The sequence below is a fragment of the Puma concolor genome, chromosome A1 (assembly GCF_028749965.1).
Source record: "Puma concolor isolate L17-30 chromosome A1, mPumCon1.1.hap2, whole genome shotgun sequence".
Classification (NCBI taxonomy): Eukaryota; Metazoa; Chordata; class Mammalia; order Carnivora; family Felidae; genus Puma; species Puma concolor.
The window spans coordinates 67,330,604-67,354,437 of record NC_141667.1 but is presented as its reverse complement, the minus strand read 5'-3'; the positions used below and the strand labels follow the sequence as shown (position 1 = coordinate 67,354,437).

General features: G+C 41.6%; 1 protein-coding gene, 1 long non-coding RNA gene and 1 other non-coding gene across 3 annotated transcripts; 1 reads left to right on the top strand and 2 right to left on the bottom strand.

Moving 5' to 3' along the window:
- Window positions 1–9,991: 9,991 nt before the first annotated feature.
- On the bottom strand, window positions 9,992–20,602 carry LOC147584214 (uncharacterized). The gene is made up of 2 exons (XR_015255245.1): window positions 20,477–20,602; window positions 9,992–10,988 (listed from the first exon to the last, which is right to left on the bottom strand). It is a non-coding gene; the product is annotated as an uncharacterized LOC147584214 (long non-coding RNA).
- LOC112861764 (U6 spliceosomal RNA) lies at window positions 18,712–18,818 on the top strand. Its single transcript, XR_003223666.2, has one exon. It is a non-coding gene; the product is annotated as a U6 spliceosomal RNA (small nuclear RNA).
- A 218-nt stretch (window positions 20,603–20,820) lies between the features above and the next one.
- On the bottom strand, window positions 20,821–21,195 carry LOC147584213 (apolipoprotein C-I, basic form-like). The gene is given in 2 exon segments (XM_086716102.1): window positions 20,821–20,988; window positions 20,990–21,195. Coding segments are annotated over 2 exon segments (267 nt in total). The 5' UTR covers window positions 21,089–21,195.
- Window positions 21,196–23,834: the final 2,639 nt, after the last annotated feature.

The window sequence follows — 23,834 nt, the reverse complement described above, 5'->3', positions numbered from 1 at the left end:
CTAGATGAGGCTATGAGAGTCCCCATGATGGGATTAGTGCCTTATTAGAGGAGACACAAAAGACCTTGCTCTCTCCCCCTTGGCCACACACACACTCCAAAGAAAGTTCATATGAACACACAGCAAGAAGGCAGCCATCTGTAAGCCAAGAAGAGAGCTCTCTCCAGAACTGGATGCTGCCAGCCATTGATCTGGGACTTTCCAACCTCCAGAACTGTGAGAAAATAAACTTTGGTTGTTTAAGCCACCCAGCCGGTGGGTATTTTGGCACAGCAGCCTGAGCTGACTAATACAATCTCCTTTTAATCACATGGCCCCCTTCCTTTCCAGTGTTAGCCATGAGTCAATTTGCCAAATCAGGCATGAAAGAAATGTCCCTGGCAAGGGAATATTCTTAAACATTATTCCTCTCCCAGAGACTACCAGGCTGGTGCTATTTTTACATGAATCCAGAGCACTTCTCAGACCCCAAGAAGTTTTCTGACTACTTTTAGAAGACCCAACCAGACAAGGTGGTTGCATTTCCTAAAGGAACCTCCCTCTTGACCTATCCCACATGAGAAATAGGTTTACCAACGTGCTAGGTATTGAAAAAGTTGGAAAGACTTTTAATGATTTATTTTTTAATTATCAAGTTTCAAACATACCCCAAAGTAAAAAGAGAGCAGTACAAAGAGCATCCATATATTCACCACTCAGATTCAGTGATTGCCTGTGAAGATTTTAAAGGAAAATGCCAGTGAGAGACAAAGCATTATATCTACAAAGTACTAAATGTGCCATGGGGGAAATAAACTCATTATTTTGTGGGATATAAATACACTATTGAGCTACAGGAGAATGTGTCTAATTCTTCCTCAACCACATGCAAGGGTAAATCTGACCTAAGCTTTAAAAACTGGATCCTTGGGGCACCTGGGTGACTCGGTTAAGCATTCAATTTCTGCTCAGGTCATGATCTCACTCTTTGTGAGTTCAAGTCCCGCATCGGGTGAGCTCAAGCACTGATTTGGGCTCCACACTGAAAGTGTAGAGCCTGTGTGGGATTATCTCTCTCTCTCTCTCTCTCTCTCTCTGCCCCTCACTCGCTCCCTTTCTCTCTCTCTCTCTCAAAAAAAAAAGGGAAATAAACTTTTTAAAATAAATACATAAATAAATAAAACTGGATTCTTTAACAACAAATGAGCAGAGGAAAAAAAAAAAAAAAGAGAGAGAGAAACCAAGAAACAGATTCTTAACTGTAGAGAAAAACTGATGGTTACCAGAGGAGAGGCGGGTGGGGGCACGTGTTAAATAGATGATGGGGATTAAGGAGTGTACTCCTTATGATGAGCACTGGATGATGTACGGAAGTACTGAACCACTACATTGCACACATGAAAGTAATATAGCACTGTATGTTTACCTATACTAGAAGTAAAATTAAAAACTCAATAAAAAATAAAAACTAGAGTGTTTAATAAAATGGAAACATTCAATATTCAGGGATAAACCTTTTTTCTTTCAGCAGGTTTTTTATGTTTTCTTCTCTTCAGAGGGCCCCAGGAAGGGATTCCCAGGAGAAGGATCCATGGACAGACAGACTTCCCTTTTTCATATCCAAGTCCATCTTAGCAGTCTCCTGAAAGAGAAACCTAGGGACATCACTCCTCCAACCCTACTGCATCCTCTTATAGATCCCCATCTGATTCTTTTAACAAACACAGTTAAATCCCTAAAGTGTCATAATTTCCACACTTGATTTTTAGAGCCTACCTTTGACTAGCATCCTAACAGCATGGTTTCCTTGACATTCTACAAGGACATATTTAAATCACTTCCATCTTTAAATCCATAAAGTGGTTCCAATTCTAAGGAAAGTAAATTTTCTCTGCTACCAGACCACAGACTAGACTCCCATGGCTTACATTGGGTCACTGCTTTCTTTCTTGCTTCCTTCCAGATACCTCTTCATGTTCCCAGTGAGTGATCTTCAGTGTTGTGACATGGTACTTTCTCTTCTTTACCAACCCTATAATCAGAAAGTTATTCCTGTGACCTTTTCCAAACTTCTTCTTTCCCCTTTACTGTACATCCCTTTAAAACTACACTTACTGGTGGGGCACCTGGGTGGTTCAGTCAGTTAAGCGTCCAACTCTTGCTCTCTGCTCAGGTCATGATCTCATGGTTTGTGAGTTTGAGCCCCACATCAGGCTCTGCAGTAACAGCGCAGAGCCTGCTTGGGATCCTGTCTCTCTCTCTCTCTCTGCCCCTTCCCTGCTTGTGCTCTCTCTCAAAATAAATAAATAAACTTAAAAAAAAAAAAACAAATTACATTTACTGGATAGGAGAAGGGAACCTAGCAAGATTGACTGAAAGAGGTATATTTTACTTTTTTTTACTTTAATTCCAGTGTAGTCAGCATATAGTTTATATTAGTTTCAGGTATACAATGCAGTGGTTCAGCAGTTCCATATGTTACTCAGTGCTCATCAAGATAAGTGTACTCTTGAAGGGGGGAGAGGGAAGATGGCGGCGTAGAAGGACGCTGGGCTCACCGCGCGTCCTGCTGATCACTTAGATTCCACCTACACCTGCCTAAATAACCCAGAAAACCGCCAGAGGATTAGCAGAACGGAGTCGCCAGAGCCAAGCGCAGACGAGAGGCCCACGGAAGAGGGTAGGAAGGGCAGCGAGGCGGTGCGCGCTCCACGGACTGGCGGGAGGGAGCCGGGGCGGAGGGGCGGCTCGCCGGCCAAGCAGAGCCCCCGAGTCTGGCTTGCAAAAAGCGGAGGGGCCTGACGGACTGTGTTCCGACAGCAAGCGCGACTTAGCGTCTGGGAGGTCATAAGTTAACAGCTCTGCTCAGAAAGCGGGAAGGCTGGAGGACAAAGGGAAGGAGAGCTGCTGAGCCCCCTGACGACAGAGCTCAGTTTGGTGGGGAACAAAGGCGCTCGCCAGCGCCATCTCCCCCGCCCATCCCCCAGCCAAAATCCCAAAGAGAACCAGTTCCTGCCAGGGAACTTGCTCACTCCGTGCAAACACCCAACTCTGCGCTTCTGCGGAGCCAAACCTCCGGCAGCGGATCTGACTCCCTCCTGCTGCCACAGGACCCCTCCTGAAGTGGATCACCTAAGGAGAAGCAAGCTAAGCCTGCCCCTCCTGCCCCTGTGCACCTTGCCTACCCACCCCAGCTAAGACGCCAGATCCCCAGCATCACAAGCCTGGCAGTGTGCAAGTAGCCCAGACAGGCCACCCCACCCCACAGTGAATCCCGCCCCTAGGAGAGGGGAAGAGAAGGCACACACCAGTCTGACTATGGACACAGCGGTGGGCTGGGGGCAGACATCAGGTCTGACTGCGGCTCTGCCCACCAACTCCAGTTATACACCACAGCACAGGGGAAGTGCCCTGCAGGTCCTCACCACGCCAGAGACTATCCAAAATGACCAAGCGGAAGAATTCCCCTCAGAAGAATCTCCAGGAAATAACAACAGCTAATGAGCTGATCAAAAAGGATTTAAATAATAGAACAGAAAGTGAATTTAGAATAATAGTCATAAAATTAATCGCTGGGCTTGAAAACAGTATAGCTGACAGCAGAGAATCTCTTGCTACAGAGATCAAGGGACTAAGGAACAGTCACAAGGAGCTGAAAAACGCTTTAAACGAAATGCATAACAAAATGGAAACCACCACGGCTCGGATTGAAGAGGCAGAGGAGAGAATAGGTGAACTAGAAGATAAAGTTATGGAAAAAGAGGAAGCTGAGAAAAAGAGAGATAAAAAAAATCCAGGAGTATGAGGGGAAAATTAGAGAACTAAGTGATACACTAAAAAGAAATAATATTCGCATAATTGGTATCCCAGAGGAGGAAGAGAGAGGGAAAGGTGCTGAAGGGGTACTTGAAGAAATAATAGCTGAGAACTTCCCTGAACTGGGGAAGGAAAAAGGCATTGAAATCCAAGAGGCACAGAGAACTCCCTTCAGACGTAACTTGAATCGATCTTCTGCACGACATATCATAGTGAAACTGGCAAAATACAAGGATAAAGAGAAAATTCTGAAAGCAGCAAGGGGTAAACGTGCCCTCACATATAAAGGGAGACCTATAAGACTCGTGACTGATCTCTCTTTTGAAACTTGGCAGGCCAGAAAGAATTGGCACGAGATTTTCAGTGTGCTAGACAGAAAAAATATGCAGCCGAGAATCCTTTATCCAGCAAGTCTGTCATTTAGAATAGAAGGAGAGATAAAGGTCTTCCCAAACAAACAAAAACTGAAGGAATTTGTCACCACTAAACCAGCCCTACAAGGGATCCTAAGGGGGACCCTGTGAGACAAAGTACCAGAGACATCACTACAAGCATAAAACATACAGACATCACAATGACTCTAAACCCATATCTTTCTATAATAACACTGAATGTAAATGGATTAAATGCGCCAACCAAAAGACATAGGGTATCAGAATGGATAAAAAAACAAGACCCATCTATTTGCTGTCTACAAGAGACTCATTTTAGACCTGAGGACACCTTTAGATTGAGAGTGAGGGGATGGAGAACTATTTATCATGCTACTGGAAGCCAAAAGAAAGCTGGAGTAGCCATACTTATATCAGACAAACTAGACTTTAAATTAAAGGCTGTAACAAGAGATGAAGAAGGACATTATATAATAGTGACAGGGTCTATCCATCAGGAAGAGCTAACAATTATAAATGTCTATGCGCCGAATACCGGAGCACCCAAATATATAAAACAATTACTCATAAACATAAGCAACCTTATTGATAAGAATGTGGTAATTGCAGGGGACTTTAACACCCCACTTACAGAAATGGATAGATCATCTAGACACACGGTCAATAAAAAAACAAGGGCCCTGAATGAGACATTGGATCAGATGGACTTGACAGATATATTTAGAACTCTGCATCCCAAAGCAACAGAATATACTTTCTTCTCGAGTGCACATGGAACATTCTCCAAGATAGATCATATACTGGGTCACAAAACAGCCCTTCATAAGTTTACCAGAATTGAAATTATACCATGCATACTTTCAGACCACAATGCTATGAAGCTTGAAATCAACCACAGAAAAAAGTCTGGAAAACCTCCAAAAGCATGGAGGTTAAAGAACACCCTACTAACGAATGAGTGGGTCAACCAGGCAATTCGAGAAGAAATTAAAAAATATATGGAAACAAACGAAAATGAAAATACAACAATCCAAACGCTTTGGGACGCAGCGAAGGCAGTCCTGAGAGGAAAATACATTGCAATCCGGGCCTATCTCAAGAAACAAGAAAAATCCCAAATACAAAATCTAACAGCACACCTAAAGGAACTAGAAGCAGAACAGCAAAGGCAGCCTAAACCCAGCAGAAGAAGAGAAATAATAAAGATCAGAGCAGAAATAAACAATATAGAATCTAAAAAAACTGTAGAGCAGATCAACGAAACCAAGAGTTGGTTTTTTGAAAAAATAAACAAAATTGACAAACCTCTAGCCAGGCTTCTCAAAAAGAAAAGGGAGATGACCCAAATAGATAAAATCATGAATGAAAATGGAATTATTACAACCAATCCCTCAGAGATACAAACAATTATCAGGGAATACTATGAAAAATTATATGCCAACAAATTGGACAACCTGGAAGAAATGGACAAATTCCTGAACACCCACACTCTTCCAAAACTCAATCAGGAGGAAATAGAAAGCTTGAACAGACCCATAACCAGCGAAGAAATTGAATCGGTTATCAAAAATCTCCCAACAAATAAGAGTCCAGGACCAGATGGCTTCCCAGGGGAGTTCTACCAGACGTTTAAAGCAGAGATAATACCTATCCTTCTTAAGCTATTCCAAGAAATAGAAAGGGAAGGAAAACTTCCAGACTCATTCTATGAAGCCAGTATTACTTTGATTCCTAAACCAGACAGAGACCCAGTAAAAAAAGAGAACTACAGGCCAATATCCCTGATGAATATGGATGCAAAAATTCTCAATAAGATACTAGCAAATCGAATTCAACGGCATATAAAAAGAATTATTCACCATGATCAAGTGGGATCCATTCCTGGGATGCAGGGCTGGTTCAACATTCGCAAATCAATCAACGTGATACATCACATTAACAAAAAAAAAAGAGAAAAACCATATGATCCTGTCAATCGATGCAGAAAAGGCCTTTGACAAAATCCAGCACCCTTTCTTAATAAAAACCCTTGAGAAAGTCGGGATAGAAGGAACATACTTAAAGATCATAAAAGCCATTTATGAAAAGCCCACAGCTAACATCATCCTCAACGGGGAAAAACTGAGAGCTTTTTCCCTGAGATCAGGAACACGACAGGGATGCCCACTCTCACCGCTGTTGTTTAACATAGTGCTGGAAGTTCTAGCATCAGCAATCAGACAACAAAAGGAAATCAAAGGCATCAAAATTGGCAAAGATGAAGTCAAGCTTTTGCTTTTTGCAGATGACATGATATTATACATGGAAAATCCGATAGACTCCACCAAAAGTCTGCTAGAACTGATACATGAATTCAGCAAAGTTGCAGGATACAAAATCAATGTACAGAAATCAGTTGCATTCTTATACACTAACAATGAAGCAACAGAAAGACAAATAAAGAAACTGATCCCATTCACAATTGCACCAAGAAGCATAAAATACCTAGGAATAAATCTAACCAAAGATGTAAAGGATCTGTATGCTGAAAACTATAGAAAGCTTATGAAGGTAATTGAAGAAGATTTAAAGAAATGGAAAGACATTCCCTGCTCATGGATTGGAAGAATAAATATTGTCAAAATGTCAATACTACCCAAAGCTATCTACACATTCAATGCAATCCCAATCAAAATTGCACCAGCATTCTTCTCGAAACTAGAACAAGCAATCCCAAAATTCATATGGAACCACAAAAGGCCCCAAATAGCCAAAGTAATTTTGAAGAAGAAGACCAAAGCAGGAGGCATCACAATCCCAGACTTTAGCCTCTACTACAAAGCTGTCATCATCAAGACAGCATGGTATTGGCACAAAAACAGACACATAGACCAATGGAATAGAATAGAAACCCCAGAACTAGACCCACAAACGTATGGCCAACTCATCTTTGACAAAGCTGGAAAGAACATCCAATGGAAAAAAGACAGTCTCTTTAACAAATGGTGCTGGGAGAACTGGACAGCAACATGCAGAAGGTTGAAACTAGACCACTTTCTCACACCATTCACAAAAATAAACTCAAAATGGATAAAGGACCTGAATGTGAGACAGGAAACCATCAAAACCTTAGAGGAGAAAGCAGGAAAAGACCTCTCTGACCTCAGCCGTAGCAATCTCTTACTCGACACATCCCCAAAGGCAAGGGAATTAAAAGCAAAAGTGAATTACTGGGACCTTATGAAGATAAAAAGCTTCTGCACAGCAAAGGAAACAACCAACAAAACTAAAAGGCAACCAACGGAATGGGAAAAGATATTTGCAATGACATATCGGACAAAGGGCTAGTATCCAAAATCTATAAAGAGCTCACCAAACTCCACACCCGAAAAGCAAATAACCCAGTGAAGAAATGGGCAGAAAACATGAATAGACACTTCTCTAAAGAAGATATCCGGATGGCCAACACGCACATGAAAAGATGTTCAGCGTCGCTCCTTATCAGGGAAATACAAATCAAAACCACACTCAGATATCACCTCACGCCAGTCAGAGTGGCCAAAATGAACAAATCAGGAGACTATAGATGCTGGAGAGGATGTGGAGAAACGGGAACCCTCTTGCACTGTTGGTGGGAATGCAAATTGGTGCAGCCGCTCTGGAAAGCAGTGTGGAGGTGCCTCAGAAAATTAAAAATAGACCTACCCTATGACCCAGCAATAGCACTGCTAGGAATTTATCCAAGGGACACAGGAGTACTGATGCATAGGGGCACTTGTACCCCAATGTTCATAGCAGCACTCTCAACAATAGCCAAATTATGGAAAGAGCCTAACTGTCCATCAACTGATGAATGGATAAAGAAATTGTGGTTTATATACACTATGGAATACTACGTGGCAATGAGAAAGAATGAAATATGGCCTTTTGTAGCAACGTGGATGGAACTGGAGAGTGTGATGCTAAGTGAAATAAGCCATACAGAGAAAGACAGATACCATATGGTTTCACTCTTATGTGGATCCTGAGAAACTTAACAGGAACCCATGGGGGAGGGGAAGGAAAAAAAAAAAAGAGGTTAGAGTGGGAGAGAGCCAAAGCATAAGAGACTGTTGAGAACTGAGAACAAACTAAGGGTTGATGGGGGGTGGGAGGGAGGAGAGGGTGGGTGATGGGTATTGAGGAGGGCACCTTTTGGGATGAGCACTGGGTGTTGTATGGAAACCAATTTGACAATAAATTTCATATATAAATAAAATAAATAAATAAATAAATAAATAAATAAATAAATAAATAAATAAAAAGCAGGTAAAAGAAAAAAAGATAAGTGTACTCTTAATCCTCTTCACCTATTTCACCCATTCTCCCTCCCACCTCCCCTCTGGTAACCACCTGTTTGTTTTCTATAGTTAGGAGCCCGATAAAGAAGATGTAGTATATGTATATATACAATGGAATATTAGCCATAAAAAAGAATGAAATCTTGCATTTGCAACACCATGGATGGATCTAGAGAGTACAATGCTAAGGGAAATAAGCCAAGCAGAGAAAGACAAATACCATATGATTTCACTAATGTGAGGAATTTAAGAAAAAAATAGCAAAGACCAAAAAAAGAGAAAGAGAAATATACCAGGAAAAGGAGCTTTCCCTCCTCTTAGTCATTCATAGTATGAGAGCAAGGGCTCCAGAAGTTACAGGATGCATTTGCCAACCTATTGTGTTCACATTTGGGGGCTGAGCTTTTTATTGTTTGGAAGACGGCTAAAGGGTGTTTGAGGCACATCTTATAAAAATATCCATTTAAATGTTAAACTCTAAGTCTTAAGAGAGTGTGTCTATTTACATTTTCTGTATGACTACTGAATATATTAGTGTTTGGTGCTTTGGGTAATGATCGGGTTATTCTATGATGACATGACAGTGGGTAAGGAAGAGGAAGAGTACAAACTAGTTGGCAGCATCTTCTAGAGAGCCTGTTTTTATGATTTTTAAATACAAACACTGCGTCACATGAACCCAACTGCTTCCATCTCAACTTTTATTATGATTCGTGCCATTATTACAGTAGTTTACAGTTGTATAGTAAAATCAGCGACTTTCAAAGCCGAGGACCAAAAGCCAAAGATAGCTTTCTGGTACCACCTTGTGGCTAACATATTAATACACATTTTAAGCTGATTACTAACTAGATACATAGAGTATTAGCAAAATATGTATTTTTGGATGTATATATAATTCTGTATATAACAAATGATAGAGCTGGAAGAAATTTTACAATTACTTAAACCTCAGGTGGTAAGAACAGATTTCATTCCACAGATGCGTGGACTTAATTTCTCTCTAATTAACCTAATCTCCGTTAATTTAGGGGTCCCCTAGTCCATCCCTAGGCTTGCTTCTAAATTCTCGGGGATTTAAAGGGTGTCAAGTCATCAGGAAGTGTGGGAAAGAGTTTCTGATCCTTGGCTGTCAAATAACATAGGTCATATCTGAGTCTTTCATTGCTTGTTCCCAGCTTCAAGACAGCTTCAGGTCTGGTATATAAGTGTTGATTCTGGATCTCTCCTGCTGCTCTACACCACACTGAGCCCCACCTGCCTAGGCACATAACACCACCATTTTTCCTGGGCTGCCTCTCTGGAGCTCCACCTGGGGAAGCAGCACATGTCATTCTGTTCTAGGATCTCCCAAACCATGCAGAGTTTGTGTTTTTTTCTCTTCTAGGACAGCAGGACTCAGGGCTTCTTTTTAGCAACTCACAGGCATATTAGTACCTGACTTCTTCCTCTCCCAAGTATTCCTGTTTCTCCCACCCCACAGCCTCTAGCAACAATTCTTCTACTCTGTTTCAATAAGTTTGACCTTTTTTTTTTTTTACTATGCAGTATTTGTCTTTCTCTGTCTGGCTTATTTCACTTAGTATAATGCCCTCCAGTTTCATCCACGTTGTAGCAAATTACAGGATTTACTTCTTTTTTAAGGATGAATAATATTCTATTATATAGAGACATAATATATGTATCACATTTTCTTGATCTATTCATCCATTGACAGGCACTTAGCTTCTTCCATACCTTGTCTATCGTGAATAATGCTGCAATCAACATGGAAGTACAGATAATGGTTCCATTTCCTTTTAATATATACCCAGAAGAGGGAAACCTGGATCATATGGTAGTTCTATTTGTAATTTCTTGAGGAGCCTCCATACTGTTTTTCCATTAAGTAACTATAAGATCCCTTATAGAAAAGTAGCAGCCCTCTTCACAGTAGATCAATTTGTTCATGTTTGTGAAGGACACTGAGAAGAGGGTAAGGTGGGCTTTGACTCCTTGAAGCCACACCGGCCTTCAGCATCAATGCCTAGTCCTCCATTTCTCAGAGGAGGGCCTGTCTCCTCACAGGCAGGAAAGCTCAAGGAGGATCATGCTCTTTGCAAACTGCAGAATACTGTGTATTGGCGATGCTGGGATCTGAGACTTTCCAGCCCAAACTAATGCCATTTCCCTCATACCTTCCCCTCTGGTCTGGCCGATGGGGGTCTAGGACCTAGACCCTCAGATTTCCTCTCCTGGAAGCAGGTACATATGCTCACTGGAAGCTGAGTCCTCAGTATGGCCTTCGGGGAAGCTTCACCATCACCTACCTCCCAGCCTCCCCAAGAGCACCAAATCTGCCTTCATCTTCAGTCCATCCACTTCACCCTCCTCTATGTTGGCAAGCTGGTGAGTGCAGCAGGCAAGAGGCTGACCATTTCATGGGCTCAACATCTCCATCCCTGGGGTAAGAAGGGTGCAGCAGGTGGTGCCTGGATGGGGGCTGGGGAAACAAGGGGATACAGGAAGTAAGGGGATACAGAAAGTAAGCATACAGAGAGGGGATGAAGATGAGAGGGTACCCTGTGAGGGAATCACTGTGACCTAAAATCATCCCTTGTTTCCCTGCCATCCCTAGGATAAAGACCAAGCTTCATAATGTGAAACTCAGAGCTGTTCTGTATCTCAGCGCTCCTGGGCTCTCCGTGGTCACCTCTCACCAACACAGTACTTCTAGTAACAGTCTGTCTCAAACACTTGAGTCATACCTCTACTTCTCTGAATATGTTGTCCCATCCCTTCTGTCATTTGAACATGGAACTCTATGCAGGCAAATCCTGATCTGGTGTTCAGCACCTGGAGCAGGGCCAGTCCCTAAGTCAGTGAGTGTAAGGAACTGAACTGCCTGTTCAGGCCAACACTGGGGCATGGGAGCTGGGTTTCTGGCAAGCTCTATTCAGGCTCTATGTAGAGCCAAGGTCCCTGACCCCCACCTTCGGCTTCCCTGTTCCCCAGGTCACTCACTTGGACATGCAGTTGGGTGGACATACCAATGACTATGCAGAATTTGGGGCCAACAACAAGCTAACCTGGCAGCATCTGTGCATGCAGCAGCTGGTGGAGCAGGTGGAGTAGACAAAGCAGATCCAGAAGAAGCAGGACTACTGGAGGGTGAGGGGCTCAGCTGGCCCAGTTGGGAGGAGGGATGTGTAACCTCCCAGGGAGTAAGTCTTCCACCTCTTGAGAGAGGGGAGAAATTCAGTCTAGCCAGGCACCTTCTCCCTTCTCCCTTACCACAGGCAAGAGGAGCGCTTCTGGCAGGCCAGCAAGAACACCAATCAGTGGGTGCCATTGTGGTCCATTCTATGGACCTTAATCCTTGTGGCCATTGGCATCTGGCAGATACAGTACCTCAAGAGCTTCCTTAAAGCCAAGAAGCTTGTGTAGATGGGTCCAAGAGACCTAGCATCCACTCACCACCCTCTGCTGGTTGGTGGGAAATGGCCTGGCCTGGTCTATCTCTTGGCTTTCCCCACCGCTCCCAACCCCACAAGGTTTCCTTGCTATTTGGAGGGGAACAGAACTCATTTCTTGGCCAGCACTGGGGAGAGAATGGGTTTCCAGTTGGAGATGCTTGGATAAGAGAAGATGTAGATTCCTTTGTGATTCATCATGCTAAGCAGGAAGGGGTTAGACAGGATGGATGAACTATCCCAAGAAGGAGAAATAAGAGTGAAAATAAACTGCAGACTTTCTAACCTAAACGTTTATTGCCTCCTACTCTGCAATTCATTCTGGTGTTTTCTGTGTCTAACCAGATATTAACATGAAACCCTGCATGCATTGGTGGGGGACTGATCTCAAATTGGTTGGGGTGAAGAGATGCACCCCAGAAGCCTTCACAACATGTGGAGAGCTCTTTCCAGAAAAGGCCAATTTGGGCTCATATTTTGGATAACCTGAGTGCTTGTGATGATCTTATGCCTCTCTCTGAGTTCCAGTCAGGTTCATGTGCTACTCCATTCCAATCACCCTGACTTCTGGGTTTTTCCAGGAGATCACATGAGCATGTTGGTTTTCCTACTAGTTTTCAGTCAATCTGGGTCTCTATGATGTCATTGGTTAAATTTTTTCAGGAGATGTTTGCTTTTATATGGTTCTAAGTCACTGTTTCCATCATATTCAGCATGCCCTGTAACTCAATCTTTACATGTGCACACAGGTGATAACCAGGCACCCATGCCCCCATTGCTTCTGCCTGATCTCACCCACATGTTACCAAGCCTTGTGCTGGTTGCCCTTTTGGAATATAATCATCTCTTATTTGAATTTGACATTTTATGTTATAAGGAAATTCACTGGTTGGCATCTTCAACAAAATCAAGTCCAAATTGTCAAAGCCAAGGATGTCATTAAAGGGAGACTCCACATGAAGAGGGTGAGCCATGACATCCCTCACCTCTTGGCTCCTGAAATAGACTCACCTTCCCCTGGGATACTATTGAGGGATGACTGCAAACCTCGGGGATGCTGCTTATTTGTGGGTCTGGCTACAATTGGTCTCTGAAAGTATCAATGGGATTTAATTGAAGCTGGGTGGAATAGAGTGGTGGAAACCATGGGAAAGTAAACTCTGATCAGAGAATGTGACCTTAGGGTCCATTTCCTTCACCTAAAGCTGAAATTGGGGTGCTCTACTCTCCACTACTGGGGAAACACAGTGACCCAGATAGGCACATTCTTGCCCACAGAGCATGAGGTCTGACACCAAATGAGGCAGGAGGTTGAACAAGACATAAGGGTGATCATATTTCTGAGAAGGGCAGAAGCCAGGGGTGACATGACAGGAGTCCTAGCCTAATCTAGATGGTCAGAGAAAGCTGCTTTTTTAGAACTATGACTAATAATAGGAGTTAGCTGAAGGAAGACTATTCTGGCCAGAAGAAAGAGCACATAAAGAAGCCCTAAAGCAAGATGATTTTTCAGCAGAAACTTTGCAGGCCAGAAGGAAATGGCATGATGTATTCAAAGTGCTGAAAGGGAAAAGTCTGTAGCCAAGAATACTCTATCCAGCAAGGCTATCTTCAGAATAGGAGAGGTAAAGGGTTTCCCAGACAAACGAAAGTTGAAAGAATTCATGAATACTGAACCAGCCCTACAAGAAATGTTAAGGGGGACTCTGTGAGTGGAAAACAAAAACCATAAGAGTAAGAAAAATAGGAAGCACAAAAACAGTGGAAGTAAGTGTATCTGTAAAAATCCACCAAGATGAGCACAGAATAAAAGAATGTAAAAAATGATAGCAAATATCTCAAACATGGAGGGAGTGGAGAGAAGTAAAGAATGGGTTCAAAAGTAAGTGATCAGCTTAATATAAACTGCTATATGCAGAAGATTGTATATATAAACTGAATGGTAACCACAAATTAAAAAAAAAAACAGTAATAGATACACAAAAAAATAAGGAGTAAGGAATATCCAAGTATATCACCAAAGAAAACCAGCAAACCAGAAAAGAGAAAAAGAGAAGGATCACAGAAAAACTACAAAACAACCACAAAACAAGACACAAAACAAGTTACAAGATGGCAATAAATATATATATATATATCAACAATTACTTTGAATGTAAATAGACTAAATGCTCCAATCAAAAGACATAGGGTGACAAAGTAGATAAAAAAGCAAAACCCCTCTATATGCTTACTACAAGAGAATCATTTCAGATCTAAAGACACTTGCAGATCGAAAGTGAGGGTATAGAGAAACATTTATAATGCAAATGGATGTCAAAAGAAAGCTAGAGTAGCAATATTTTTATCAGACAAGAAAGACTTTAAAACAAAGTCTGAAAAAAAATAAAACAAAGTCTGTAAGAAGAGATAAAGAAAGATACTGTATAATAATAAAGGTAATAATCCAACAAGAAGATATAACAATTGTAAATATATATACACCCAACATGAAAGCACTCAAATACATAAAACAGTTAATAACAAACATAGAGGAACTTATCCATAATAGTATAGGACTTTAACATCCCATCCAAACAGAAAATCAACAAGGAAAGAGTAGCTTTGAATGACACACTGGACTAGATGGATTTAACAGATATATTCAGAACATTCTATCCTAAAACAGCAGAATACACATTCTTTTCAAGTGCACATGGAACATTCTCCAAAATATATCACATATTAGGCCACAAACCAAGCCTCAACAAATTCAAAAAGACTGAAGTCATACCATGCATCCACCAAGCTATGAAACTAGAAATCAACCACAAGAAAAAAATCTGGGAAGACCACAAATACATGGAGGCTAAATAACATGCTTCTAAACAATGAATGGGTCAACCAAGAAATCAAAGAACAAAAAGTACATGAAAACAAACAAAAACAAAACACAAGGGTACAAAACCTTTGGGATGCAGCAAAAGCAGTTCTAAGAGTGAAGTTTATAGCAATACAGGCTTACCACAAGAAGAAGAAATATCTCAAATAAACAACCTAACTTTACACCTAAGGGATCTAGAAAAAGAATAACAAACAAAACCCCAAACCAGCAGAAGGAATGAAATAATAAAGATTAGAGCAGAAATAAATGATATAGAAACTAAAAAACAATAGATAAATGAAACCAGGAGTTTTTTCTTTGAAAAGATCAACCAAATTGATAAACCTATAGCCAGACTCATTAAAGAGAGAGAGAGAAAGAGAGAGAAAGAGAGAGAAATGACTCAAATAAACAAAATCACAAATGAAAGAGGAAAAATAACAACAAACACCACAGAAATACAAGCGATCGTAAGAGAATATTATGAAAAACTATATGGCAACAAATTAGACAACCTTGAAGAAATGGATAAATTCCTAGAAACATATAACCTACCAAAACTGAAGCAGGAAGAAATAGAAAATTTGAACAGAAGGATTATCAGCAAGGAGATTGAATCAGTAATCAAAAAACTCACAAACAACAGTCCAGGACCAGATAGCTTCCCAGGTGAATTCTACCAAACATTTATTTTTTAAGTTTTTATTTATTTATTTTGAGAAAGAGAGGGAGAGAGAGAAAGAGGAGAAAGCAGAGGAGGGACAAAGAGAGAGAAAGAATCCCAAGCAGGCTCCAGAGCTGTCAGCACAGACTCTATGGAGGGCTCTAACTCACAAACCATGAGATCATGACCTGAGCCAAAACAAAGAGTCAGACGCTTAACCAACTGAACCACCCAGGCACCCCTATCAAACATTTAAAGAAGAATTAATACCTACCCTATTCAAACTATTCCAAAAATAGAAGAAGGAAAACTTCCAAATTCACTCTATGAGGCCAACATCACCCTGATACCAAAACCAGATAAAGACACCACACACACACACACACACACACACACACACACACACGAGAGAGAGAGAGAGAGAGAGAGAGAGAGAGAACTACAGGCCAATATCTCTGATGAACATAGATGCAAAAATCCTCAACAAAATACTAGCAAACAGAATCCAACAATACTCTAAAAAAATCATTCACCACATCAAGTGGGATTTATTCCCAGAAAGCAAGGGTGGTTCAATATTTGCAAATCAATCAACATGACATATCATATCAGTAAAAGAAAAGATAAAAACCATACGATCATTTCAATAAATGCAGAAAAAGGATTTAACAAAGTACAACCATTCATGATAAAAAAAAAAAAAAAAAAAAAAACCCTCCACAGTGTAGGTTTAGAGGAAACATGCCTCAACATAAAAAAAGCCATATAAAGGGGCACCTGGGTGGCTCAGTCGGTTAAGCGTCCGACTTCAGCTCAGGTCACGATCTTGCAGTCTGTGAGTTCAAGCCCCGCGTCGGGCTCTGGGCTGATGGCTCAGAGCCTGGAGCCTGCTTCCGATTCTGTGTCTCCCTCTCTCTCTGTCCCTCCCTCGTTCATGCTCTGTCTCTCTCTGTCTCAAAAATAAATAAACGTTAAAAAAAATTTTTTTTTAAAGCCATATATGAAAAACCCACAGCTAACATCATACTCAGTGAGAAAAAACTGAGAGGTTTCCTCCTAAGGTCAGGAACAAGACAAGGTCTCACTACTATTATTCAACATAGTACAGTAAGTTCTAGGGTCAGCAATTAGACAACAAAAAGAAATAAAAGGTATCCAAATTGGTAAAGAAGAAATAAAGCTTTCACTGTTTGTAGATGACATGATATTATATATAGAAAACCCAAGGACTCCACCAAAAAACTAGAACTGATAAATGAATTATCAGTAAAATCACAGGATACAAAATCAATGTGCAGAAACCTGTTGCATTTCTATACACTAATAATGAAGCAGCAGAGAGAGATTAAGAAAACAATTCCATTTACAATTGCATCAAAAATACGATACCTAAGAATAAATCCAACTAAAGAGGTAAAAGACCTTTACTCCAAAAACTATAAAACACTGATGAAAGAAGCTAAAGACAACACAAAGAAATGAAAAGACACTGCATGTTCATGAACTGAAAGAACATTGTTAAAATGTCTATACTACACACTTAATGCAATCTCTATCAAAATACCAACAGCATTTTTCACAAAACTAGAACCAAAATATCCTAAAATTTTTATGGAATCACAAAAGACTCCAAATAGCCAAAGCAATTTTGAAAAAGAAAAGCAGAGCTGGAGGGGCATCTGGGTGGCTCAGTCAACTAGGCGTCCAACTCTTGATCTTGGCTCAGGTCATGATCTCGTGGTTCACGGGTTCAAGCCACACATTGGGCTCTGCACTGACAGTGCAGGACCTGCTTGGGATTCTGTCTCTCCTTCTCTCTGCCCCTCCCTTACTAGTTTTCTCTCTCTCTCTCTCTCTTTCAAAATAAAAATAAATAAACTTTGAAAGAAAGAAAGAAACAAAGAAAAGAAAAGAAAAGAAAAGAAAAGAAAAGAAAAGAAAAGAAAAGAAAAGCTGGAGATATCACAATTCCAGACTTCAAATTATATTACAAAGCTGTAGTAATGAAAACAGTATGGTACTGGCACAAAAATAGACATACAGATCAATAGAACAAAAGAACAGAATAGAAAACTGAGAAATGAACCCACAATTATACGGCCAATTAATCTTTGATGAGGCAAGAAAGAATATCCAATGGGAAAAAGACAGTCTCTTCAATAAATGATGTTGGGAAAACTGGTCAGCTACATGCAAAAGAATGAAACTAGAACACTTTCTTACACCATACACAAAGATAAATTCAAAATGGATTAAAGACCTAAACGTGAGACCTGACACCATGAAAATCCTAGAAGAGAGCACAGGCAGTAATGTCTCTGACATGGGACGTAGCAACACTTCTAGATATGTCTCCCAAAGCAAGGAAAATTAAAGCTAAAATAAACTATTGGGACTACATGACCTCACCACAGCCTCAGGATCTCCATGGTACCTTCTTCCCTACCCCAATACAATCCAGCACCTGTCCCTTCCCCACCCTGATCCAATCTCCTTCAGCTGCTCTCCACATCAACCTCTCAACTGTGCCTCTGGATTCCCTGGTTCATGGGAAACAAATCTCTGCATTCTCAGCCTCTTCAATGCATTTCCCTCCACCCCTGCCTGAACCACAACATGGAACTCCTCTAATGCCCCTTCTTCCCTGTGTCTTCTCAAGCTAGGCTTTCCCATCCCCCAACATCCATGGATTCCCAGGCCTAGAGAGGGATGTGCATTCTCCCTGATCCCCAGAGGTAAAAGCCTCTTCCCTTTAAGACCCATAGCACATGGCTCCACCATCTTCCCACACTCCTACTGTGGCTCTTGCTTCTCCCCAACAAAGGGCATACACAGGGCCTGGACTCTGGGTTCCCTGATTTTCTGTCCTCATCAGGCTCTGCTTTAATCCTGGAGGACTCTACTGTTCACTCTCATATTAATCCTTCCCTAGGGGCATCTAGGTGGCTCAGCCAGTTAAGTGTCTGACTCTTGATCTTGGCTTAGGTCATGATCTTACGGTTCAGTTAGTGAAATTCAGCCCTGCATTGGGCTCTGCACTGACAGCACGAAGCCTGCTTGGGATTCCCTCTCTCTGTCCTCCCCATCTCCCCTCCCCTTCCCATTCCCCCACTCACACACATGTGCACATGCATTCTCTCTCTCAAAATTAAACATGAAAAAAATCCCTCCCTGATCACCCCTTCCCATCCTACACTTATCTTAATGCATCTAAATTCTGATTTCTGTGCTCACTTCGGCAGCATGTATACTAAAATTGGAACAATACAGAGAAGATTAGCATGGCCCCTGTGCAAGAATGACATGTAAATTCATGAAGCCTTCCAAATTTTATGCAGCTCTCCAGCAAACTGCCACCCTTTGTGGATTAACTTAGAGGAAACAACGTGAGTCAAAGCACAACGTGCAGCACTGAATAATGAAATTGTGACATTTCATTAGAAAAACAAATAAATAAATAAATAATTCTGATTTCACACTCATATGCCCTTACTCACTTCCATGTTCCCAGATCCCAGCACAGGCCTAGGTCACCAGTAGACACTCTTATATTTCATGAATGAATGAATGAATGAATGAATGACCACAGGGAGGAGCAAGGCAGAGAGGGATGGACACAGGTTTCTCCCACCATCTTGCTGCTCCAGCCAGAGTCCCTTCCATAGCTGGACTGTTAGCTGAATGTAGGGCCTATGCTACTTTCTCTTGTCATCAGCCACATAGGCAGCCTCACCAACTTCCACTACCCATCCAGCAGGAACTCCCAAATTCCACTCTGACCTGGGGTGAGATGGGAGGCTATGATCAGCCCAGGGCAGTAAAAGGCAGAATTATCTAGAGACTGAACCTTCCCCAGCCCATCCCCATGCCAGGCCCTGAGGAGCCTTGGCCCCACCCAGAATAGGGCAGAGAAGGCTTTAGTGCAAACAGGTGAGCTGCCCTGCAGACAAGATTCTCCTTCTTTCCTATTACTAGATTTGTCACACTCAGTGACTCCAGTTTCAGCCACAGAGTCTGCTCTGAAGAAATGACTCCACCAGTCTAAACTGGGTACGTGATTACCAGTCTGAGGGCCAGCCTTGAACTAGGCATTCCTCCTTGCCCCATCCCTTGTGCCTGCAGGAAATCCTGGGGAAAGGACAAGGTACTTGGTGCTAAGGTGGCCTCTAAAGTTTAATAGGAAAAAGCAGATTATTTCCCCCACCCCTTCTGAGGTTGATGTACAATTCTGCCCTCACCTTAATCCCTGGGAAGCAACATGGGGCACAGAAGAGGGCTTACAGTGACATCAGCAACATAGTCCAACATAGTCCAGTACAATATCCCTCACTAATATCTATGACTAACCAACAACTTGACATCCATCCACAGATGAAAATGCCTTTATGGGAGCTGTGGGGTCCGGCACCACATGCCAGGAGACCCAAGAGGAGTCTCAAACACCCATGTGTCAAGTAACAGACCTCAGTCCCACCTGTAACCCTGAAATGGCCCATGAATCAGCTCTAGCCCCAGTCAGCCATGGTTCAAGAGACCTTGGAGAGCACTGTCTTAGACAATCACTCTTAGAGAAGAGAGCCTTTATAGAAGTCCAGGTTTCCAGAGAACTTCCAGCACATAGTTGCAGCAAAAAGTGTGTGTGTGTGTGTGTGTGTGTGTGCACATCAAAGAAGGTAAGAGGTATAATTTGACTTTGCCCACATCACCTGTCCCCCAAGCAGCATGGCTCAGGGCCAAGAAATCACCTTCTCAGCCCATGACTTCTCTAGCAGGGGGAAAGTGAGGGCATGCAAGTGAGCACCTGGCTTCCCAGGCTATGCAGAAATCTGGAAAACAGGCTTATTTCTCTGTTGCCCCATTCAGGGTACTGAGTTGTGTGCTGCATGACTGGGGCTGGGAGGAGCAAGTAGAACTCTTGGAGGGCATTAAAGGAACATGGATTCTATTAACTATATCATAAATTCTAATCAAAGGGCATAGAGTGGACTTACCACCACATTTACACTGACAGGAGCTCGATTTCCTCAGGAAATCCCATCAGGGAGGCATCACCCTGGCTGTGGTACAACGTGGAAACATGTCCACACTGACAGCAGCTGGGTTTCCTCAGGACCCTCTGTGGGAAGAGAAGGAAGTGGCTGGGAATCAATGTACCAGAGTTATAATCCAAAACAAAGATTTTCCTTCAGAAAACATCATCAATAGCCACTACTAAAATGACCCTGATCTACTGGGCAGCCATGGAACTTGAGATGTTGCCTACCCCAGTTCATTAACAATGAGCTCTGCATGTTTGTATATCTGAGAGCCGGTGTGTTTGAGGTTGGCTGGAGAGCTAAATCACCCTCATGAAAGAGACGGGACCCTGACCCCAGTCATCCTGCAGATGAAAGAGCTGATCAACATTACCAATGTCACTCTGTTTGATGCTTTCAGTGGCTTCCAGGCCCTTCTCCTCCAAGGTGTTTCCAAATTCCTTCAGCTTATCCAGGATGTGTCCCCAAGGTGTTGGAGAGATCTGGGGCTGCCCAGGCTAGGGCTGGGCCTTCCAAAACCATTGACAGAACCACCAGCAGGACTGGAGGCAATAAGATGAGCCTCATGGCAGTGCCAGAGGGGCACTCTTGATCAGTCGTAGGACAGCATGGGTGAGCCTGTACATTTTACAGCTACCTTCTTCCCAGAAGACTCTTCAAGTTGAACATATTGCACCTTTGTCTGGGAAGATAAAGGCATTAAATTACTGTCATGCTATTAGCAGGAGCAAGACTGCACTTATTCTTCTTGTGGCCAGACTCCTCCCATCCTTCCATTCCAAAGATGTCTTCTCCTGCATCCCCTGGGGTGAGATTTATGGCAGTTTACCCACATCCTTTGGGTTGATTGAGGTTTGGGATATACCACTTGCCTAGTTCTGGTGATTCTGGGACAAAGACACTTCTGAAACTTGAGAAGGATGGAAATCAGCTTTTTTTATTGAATTATGTTTCACATAAAACATTATGTGTTTGAAGTACAAAACATGTTGATTTGATGCATATACGTATTGTAATATGATTATCATTGTGGTGATAGTTGGCCTCTATCATGTCACATAATTGTTATTTTGTTTTTGTGGTGGGAACAACCAAAGTCTAATCTCTTATCATTTTGGGTGAATATAATGCAATTTTATTGTCTATATGCTATATGCTATGCGTTGGATTTCCAGGATTTATCTGACTACTGGTTGAAGATTTGGACCCTTAAACAAAATCTCTCCTGCTTCCCCATACCCCAGCCCATGGTAACCACTATTTTATTCTTGGTTTTTATAAGTTTGGCTCTTTCTGATTCCACACGTAGGTGATATTATACAGTATTTGTCTTTCATGGTCTGACTTATCTCACTTAGTATAATGCCTTCAAGTTCCATCCATGTTATCACAGAATACAGGATTTCCTTCTGTCTCATGGCTGATTAATATTCCATTGTATCATGGCACCTGGGTGACTCAGTCGGCTGAGCATCCGACTCTTAGTTTTGGCTCAGGTCATGATCTCAAAGTCATGGGATTAAGCCCCACATGGGTCTCTGTGCTGAGCGTGGAGTCTGCTTAAGATCTCTCTCTCTCTTTCTTTCCCTCTGCCCTCTACCCCCACTCACATTCTCTTCCTCTTTCTCTCTACCTCTCTCTCTCTGCAATAAAATAAATAAATAAAAATTTAAAATATTCCATTGTATCTATATACCACAACTTCTTTGTCCATTTATCTGTTGATGGACACTTGGGTTGTTCCCATGTCTTGGCTATCATGAATGGTGCAGTAAGCATAGGAGTGTATTCTTAAAAAGGCATAGAATGGCTGGATGGATTTAAAAAAAAAAAAAAAAAAAACAAGATCTGACTATATCCTGCCTACAAGAGATTCACCTCAGCTTTAAGGACACACATAGGCTCAAGGTGAAGGAATAGAAAAAGATATTCCATGTAAGTGGAAACCAAAAGAGAACAAGATTAACTATGTTTATAGCAAACAAAATAGACTTAAGCCAAAAACTGTAACAAGAGACAAAGAAGGTCATTATATAATGATAAAAAGATCAATTCCTCAGGAACATATAACAGTTGCAAATATACATGTACTCAACATCAGGGCACTTAAATATATTAAGCAAATGCCAACTGATCTGAAAGGAGAAATAGACACTACCCCCACTTTCAACAAAAGGTAGCTTATTCAGACAGAAAATCAAGAAGGAAACACTGGATTTGAACTATACTTTAGTACAAATGTACCTAACAAATACATATAGAACATACCATCCAACAGCAGCAGATGCACATTCTTCTCAAGCACATATGGAACATTCTTCATGATAGAGCATGGTAAGTCACAAACAAGTCTTAGCAAATTTAAGAATACTGAATTGTACCAAGTATCTTTTCCAACTACAATGGCATGAAGCTAGGAATCAGTAACAGGAGGAAAATGAGAAAATTCACAAATATGTGGAAAGGAAACAACACTCCTGAACAACCAATGGATCAAGAAGAAATCAAAAGTAAATAAAAAATAACTTGAAACAAATGAAAATGGAAACAAAATAACCAAAATGTATGGGATGCATTGAAACAAACTCAAAGAGATCACATCCAAATGTTGAAGCTTACATGCAAAACAATAGTAAAAATACACTAAAAAATTCATCTATGAATTGATATCAGTTGACACCAAGGAAGCACTGTTAACTTTGTTAAATATAACAATGGCATTACAGTTATTTTTTTTAAAGATCATATTTTTAAAAGATGTATATATATCAAAGTATTTAAAGGTGAAATGGCAAAAATATCTGAGATTGCCTTAAAACACAAAGAAAAAGTGACAAAGCAAATACAATTTTGGTAATTATTCAGTCTAAAGAATGGGGATATGCAAGTCCACTGTTGAATTTCTGTACTTGCTTATGTTTGTAGATTTTCATAATAATTTAAAAGGAATAAATGGGTGGAAAAATTAGACCTGGTCAAACACAACTCTTTGACCCACCACCTACCCACTCTTTTCCAGTTCCAGGGAAGTTCCTAGACAGCTTTTTCCATCTGTGATACTTGGGAACAGAAAAGTGGACAGCAGGCAGCAACAAGCACCCGCACAGAAGGAACTACCAACCTGGGCCTCCCACCTCTCTGTCTGTAGCTCTTCCCATGCTCCTGCTTGGCCTCCATCAGCCCCCAAAGCCTTTCATCAATGGATAGTCAAGTCACCCCACCTTCTCTGGAGCCTCATCCCTTCCCTGTCCTACCTGAGGCTTCCTCAGGATGTCAGTAGTCAAACCCTTCCCTGCGGAGGCTGTTGAGTAGG